Source organism: Phaethon lepturus, unplaced genomic scaffold, assembly GCF_000687285.1.
Source record: "Phaethon lepturus isolate BGI_N335 unplaced genomic scaffold, ASM68728v1 scaffold6834, whole genome shotgun sequence".
Classification (NCBI taxonomy): Eukaryota; Metazoa; Chordata; class Aves; order Phaethontiformes; family Phaethontidae; genus Phaethon; species Phaethon lepturus.
The window spans coordinates 817-7045 of NW_010536859.1; the positions used below are offsets into that span (position 1 = coordinate 817).

Here is a 6229-nt window from a genome sequence, read left to right on the forward strand (position 1 = left end):
AAATGAGAGTCATGTAGGCTGAGTCTGCTATTCAAATGAAAAAGCTGAGGATTGGTTGCTGGCTCTAAGCCCAAATGGCTTGGGACGGCCAACATTGTGCTATTTAACTCTTTTTCTTCCTCTCTAAAACTACCCTTATTTATAAGAGCTTAGTGGTACAGCTGGGATAGTTCTCATGGTATCTGGGAACCTTCCCAGTCCTTTAAATTTGACGGTACAGTTGTAGTCCTGGGGTCTGGGAGGTGATGCTGATGTGACCGTGCCGTAGACCTACACAGTAAGAAGGATCTCTTGTATCTCCACTAAAGCCTTAACACGAGGCAGTGGGTAGGAGCTTTCCAAGTTCAAGCTTGGTGTGAAAAGTCTAGCCATGATGTGAGCAGCAGCAGTCGTGTGAGGCTGAAGTCTGGTTCCACTCTTCCTGGGGTCTTGGTGCAAGCAACCTCTTCTTGGCTGAAGCTGTAGACCAGGTTTCAAGCTCAAGGTGAGTAGTGATCTTGTGTGAAATAGGAAACGAAGGGTTTTTTCCTCTTAAGCCTCTAACATTTTCTCCTTCTCTTCCTCCTGGGCCCTGTTTCTCTTCCAGTTCTTCTCTGCTCTTCCTCATTTACTTGGCTTTCCTGCTTTGGTCTCTTCTCCCAGATGCTGGTGACTGTCCTTCACTTCTGCTAACTGGCTGAGTCTGCAAAGGGGATGTCCTGACTCTTTCCATAGCAAGGTAGAGCCATGGATGGCGGTGCCAGGAGTGCATAGACCGCTGTCCTGGGTAGGACGCATTTCCTTCTCTCAGGCATGCGGTGAGGCGGTAGAGACCAAAGCGTGATCAAGTCCTAGTGGACCACCTCCCTCTAGATGTCTCACCATGGCCTCCATTACCCGATTTATCCAAAACTCTCTCCTACCTTTCCTCTTGCCTTTTCCACTCCTTCCTCCTTATTTTCTCTTCAGCTTAGCTGTGTCCCTTCCCCTCCCTGTTTCTTTCTCCTCCTGACACTCATAGTCTGCTGCTTCTTCAGGAAGCTTTGGTCCTATATTCACATGGAGCTTTCCCGTACAGGCACCCAGAGTTCCTGGTCCTATATACTTCATTTCCCTTTTGCATCGTTTTAATGCTTGTGGCTTTATGCCTAATGACTTCTGTGGGCCATGTGCCAGATGCTGAGTGGTTTTAATGTGAAGAAGGGATTTTACAGTGGATTGAGATTCTAAGACCGCTGCTTCTGGTGTCTGTATCTACCCTGGGAGAAGACCTAGGGCACTGGGAGTAAATGGGAGGTTGAGCTCCTGCCCCGGCGTGAGATATCCTTCCTCTGGTGCTTCCCAGCAGACACCCCTTTTGAACACCTGCCCATCCTCTTGCACCTCTGTGGGGTATTTAGTGCCCTGTTTTGGGCAAAAAGGCCACAAGTGTGGGTTGTAGAGCAGCCTTTGCACAGTGACGGCTGCTTTGGGGCACGGTGGCATCGCCTGGAGAGATCCACGGCCAAGTGCAGTCTGGCTGTAGAAATCTGCGTGATCGGCGGCTTGGCATGGACGTGGGGACAGCTGCACCCTGCAAAACCTTCTCATTGTGGCCACCTTGTGTGTTTACAACCCTTAGTAGCTGGTCCCTGTCCCCTGTCAGGGCTGCACACGCTGCTGGAAGCTGGGGGTTGGTTTTGAACAGGTTGGTAGACCATGCTTTATGGCTGCAAGGAGATGACAGCTTTGCAAGCTTGCTGAAGGGGTTCCCAACACTTTGGAGACCTTTTTGCTGCGTCCCACGGGGCAGTATCGGTCCCGTGCTGCCATGTGTCCTGACGACCCACTCCTAGCCACCTCTAGCTCCATCCGCGTGCAGACATGGTTGCACCCCTTGTTGGTGCAGCCTGGCAGTGCCAACACTGTCAGGGGGAAGGTCCTAAGAGCGAATCCCCCAACCCTCCCAGCCCACTGCGCAGGCTGGGAAACCACTGAAACCTTCCAGGTTGTCAGTGATTCATATGCAAATGCTGGGAGCAAGCAGGATGCCAGCTTGTGCCCTGCATCCCAGCGATGGGAGAGGAGCAGAGAGGAGCCCGCCAGCAAACGCGGCAGCGGTGCCCCGCAGAAAGGCGATGAATATTTCTCTTCTGTCTAGCGTGGAATAACACAAGTTGTTCAAAGCCATGCTGGGCAGCGGAGGGAAGGCTGGCTGCATCAGGCTGGGAGGTTTGGCAATCTTCAACACAAGGGTTACTTCGTGGAGCTTCCCCAGGACTGCTTTGATCTCTGCTACCAGCATTTACAAATTCAGCCAACAACTGGGATCAAGTTGCAGGGGAGGGTGCAGAAAACCACACGGGGCAAACCTCCCCTTCTGTCCTCATTATCCTCAAGGACCTAATTACCTAATTATCACATGTTAATGAGAGGGACTGCAGCTCCCCTCCCTGACCCAGTCCATCCCTGCCCTGGGCGTCGTTTTGCTCACGGAGCTGTATTTTATTTATCGGCTTTAGTGTGGTTTCCAGCGAGACGGAGTCTCTCTCAAAGGAATCGTCCCACCTGGACCTCAGTTTGCTCTCCAGATGGCTCGGGCCTCTTAAGCTGCCCTGCTGTGATATATTTTCCCTGAGCTGCGATGGGTTTTCCCTGGGTCCTGGCTCCTCCCTGGCTGGCTGTTATTGACAGCTGCATGGCTAATGCCCTGTAGCTCCCTGGCATGTCATTCAGGAGAAACAAAAGCAGATTTCTCCCCCACCTCTCTGGCAGTGGGGATAAAGGGGATGCTTTTGTGCTTCCCCAAGCATTGCTGGAGAAAGGCTGAGCGTGTTTTGCAGAGGGGACCTGTCTTCTCGCGGAGCCCCGACGTGGATGGGAGCTCTCTGAGAGGGAAGCTGAGTCGTTGGTAGGTCCCACCTGAAGGACACAACCTGTGGGCCAGGTAACGTTGGACATCTTGCACTAGCAGTTGGGGAGGTTTGAAAAAAAAAAAAAACCACAGCAAACCCACAGCACTTGCTGCTGCGTGATACTTGGATGGAGAGGGTGACCCAGAGAGGAGTGTGCATGGGTGAGGGCAACGGGGCAAACCCGCTCTTTCTCTGCTGTTAGCATCGTTTGTCTCCTGGGTAGATGGGGGGATGTGAGCTGGAGAAAGGCATTTGGATTAACTGGGGAGGGAGAGGGGCTGTCTCTTTGTAAGGAGGTCAGCCCGAGCTGTTTCTTCCCAGTGCTGTGCCGTGCGTGACCCCGACGGGTCGGAAACGCCTGCGGATCAGGGAGAGAAGCGAGACTGTGGGACTGTTTGTCTTTCTCGGCTGGAACTGCGTGTGTTGGCAAAACGTGGGGTCTGCCATGCCTTTTGCAAAGGCATCTCTAAAGAGCTGCCTTTGTTGTAACTTCTCTAAATCGCTTTGAACCGACCGACGGCGGTTCCCTTCTGTAGACAGCCCTGAGTACCCGTCAGTGGCGTTTGGGGCGTTTAGAGCCTTCACCCGCTCCCACGGGATTTCTTAGGTATTTGGTTAGGGCTTGTCATGCTGCTTCACTGCCCTTTAGGTCTCCGCAGCTCCCCCGTGGCATGGGCAGAGATGTTCCCCGTTGCTGGGCGATTCAGGAGGCACAAAGGATACGGTGACACTTTCTCGGACCGGTGGGGTGAGGGTCCTCAGGACTAGAGTTGGTTGTCCTGCTCACGGCTACCCCGCTGCAGGTGCGGCCAGGAGGTGAGAGGTGGGGGAATCTGAGCACCTTTGGGGTCTGTGGCCAGACACAAAGGCTGTCTGGGAGACGCAGGTGTAGGAAAAGAGATGGAAGGCTAGAGATGTGACAGGGATTTTGACTCATGAGAAATTCAAGGTAATCCTCCTCAAAGCATGTGCTACCTCCTTCCTGCAGAGGAGTGTGTGGACGCCACAAAGCCGCTGATGTCCGGTAACGCGTCACCCCAGTGGGGACTTGTGCTCCCGCTGGAGGCTCATGGTGAGATGCTCCAGAGCCTCACTTAGTGCGCCCAGAGTCTGAGCCCCCCGCCAGGCTCTTTGCTGTTACAGAGCCTCAGAAAAACAATCTAAAACCTGCATGGCCGCAGTGGAAGATGTGATCAGGGGTCCTCTGCTGCCTGCCTTCACTGGCACCCCCCCCAAGGAGTGGTGCTGATTCCCTGCCGTGCTTTTAAAATGCAGGTGGTGGCATTGCTGTGCCCCTTTGATTTAACATCCAGCTGGTGGGAGCAGTGGGGCAAGCACGGGGAGGCTCAGGTTCAACCCCCTCCTCGCTCTTCCTCCCAGCATCTGGGTCTGTGCAACAGTGAAGGGTCAGGGCAGGTTTTTTGTGGAGGAGTGGAGGAAATGGGGTAGATCCAACCTGCTAGTGGGTCTAGGATGGTCGAGGCGGTAGTTGAGGCGTTGGGGTCTTTGATTCGCTCACCATTGTCACAGATAGTCAATTCATGTCATTATTTCAATGCTCCTCCGCTTTTCAGACCCCACCTCTGCAGGGGTTCCTCTTTACAGGTGGTCTGGCTGCCTGCCCCCCACTTGGGCAGGGATCACCCTTCTGGATGTGCAGCTATTTGCAGCCTCCAGGTTGAGCACATGACTTTCCCTATCCTACGGGGATGGGTCACGCCGCTCACGCTGTCAGTGTGAAATGTGAACCGTTACAGATCGAATGAGAGAAGTCTGCTATTTTTTGCAATTACTTTATGAAGTCCTTTAAGGAAAGATTTTAAATCTTCTGGAGAACAAATTGAGCAGAAAGGTATGTCAGAAGTAGACATCTCCTCTGCTTTTGGGCAGGTCGTGTCATAGCTACCTTTGGCAAACCTCAGTCTCACATTTGTACCTCTGGATTTTTGCCTGGAATAAGACATCTGGGGAAACACAGTGGATAAAGAAAGTCTAAACACTGCATTGCTCCCAGCTGGGCTGTACCATGGAGTACTTGCAGTTTATAAGAGCTGTGAGATGTCAGAAAGAAAGGAAAGAAAAAAAGGTGTTAGTACAGCAGAGGTTGGGCAAGGCAATTGCCTTAGAAGAAATATCTTATAAATGCAGAAGAAATTGGTCTACCGGGAGGCGCTTGGATCGGAAATACCCTAATGCCCATCACTGTGCTGTGGTTTGGAGGAAATGTTGGTTACTGAGGATGACTCCTGTGTGGATGAAGGGGCAGAGTCTGACGAAATTTTGGCTAGAATCTGTACTTCCTCATGGCACTGAGAAAGATGCAGAAATCATGATGGTGTTGGACATCATGGTCAGGTATTTTAATAGTATACTGTTCTCTTGCCTCCTTTACTGCTTCCCAATCAGGATGCATCGAATGATGAAAGAAGAATCAAGTTTCAGGACGAGCAGCCTGGAAAATGTGACACGGGACCCGAGCAAAGAAAAGCTGCACATGAAGCTCTGCAGTGGATCCTGCCACGCTGAGCAAATCCTCCAGACACTAAACTCCTACCGGCAGAGTGGCATCTTCACAGACGTGGTGCTGTTAATTGATGGACAAGAATTCCCCTGTCACCGTGCCGCTTTGTCAGCCAACAGCACATATTTCCGGGCCATGTTTGGTGGCAAACTTAAGGAAGGCCACCAGGATATCATCAACATCCAGAAGATTTCTGCTTCTACCATGTCTCTCCTTCTCGACTATATGTATGGGGGGAACATCATCATTCAGGAGGACAATGTTGAAAGCATCTTGGAACTGTCTGACTTGCTGCAGATCTCCAAGCTCAGAGATGCTTGTGTCACCTTCCTTGAAGGCCAGCTTCACCCATGCAATTGTTTGGGTATCATGAAGTTTGCCGATTCATTCTCCATTGTGTCCCTGACAGAAAAGAGCAAGAGGTTCATGCTGGAGTGTTTTGTGGAGGTGTCGTGCCATGAAGAGTTCCTGGAGATGGGTGTGAAGGAGCTGGTTGAATATCTGTCTGATGAGCAGCTGGTGGTCCCCAAGGAGGAAGTGGTCTTTGAAGCAGTCATGCGCTGGGTACGGCATGACGTACCTGCCAGGAAGGGAGCCTTGAAGGACCTCCTTGAGCATGTGCGTCTGCCCCTGCTTGATCCCACCTACTTCCTGGAGAAGGTGGAAATGGATGGACTCATCCAGGACTCAAAGGAGTGCATTCCTCTACTGCATGAAGCCCGCAAGTATTACATCCTTGGGAATGAGGTCAGCTCTTTGCGATCAAGGCCCAGAAGGTAAAACAGAGGTCTTCTTCCCTAGACCTGCATGGCCTAAGTTGATGGATCTTAAAGTT

At 51.9% G+C, this 6229-nt stretch overlaps 1 protein-coding gene across 1 annotated transcript in view; it reads left to right on the forward strand.

Moving 5' to 3' along the window:
- Positions 1 to 5280: 5280 nt before the first annotated feature.
- Positions 5281 to 6229, forward strand: part of KLHL35 (kelch-like family member 35) — a 6260-nt gene continuing 5311 nt past the window's right edge. The window contains exon 1 of the mRNA XM_010286289.1: positions 5281 to 6170. Within this exon, the coding sequence (XP_010284591.1) occupies positions 5281 to 6170 (890 nt within the window). The remainder of the gene's footprint in view (positions 6171 to 6229) is intronic.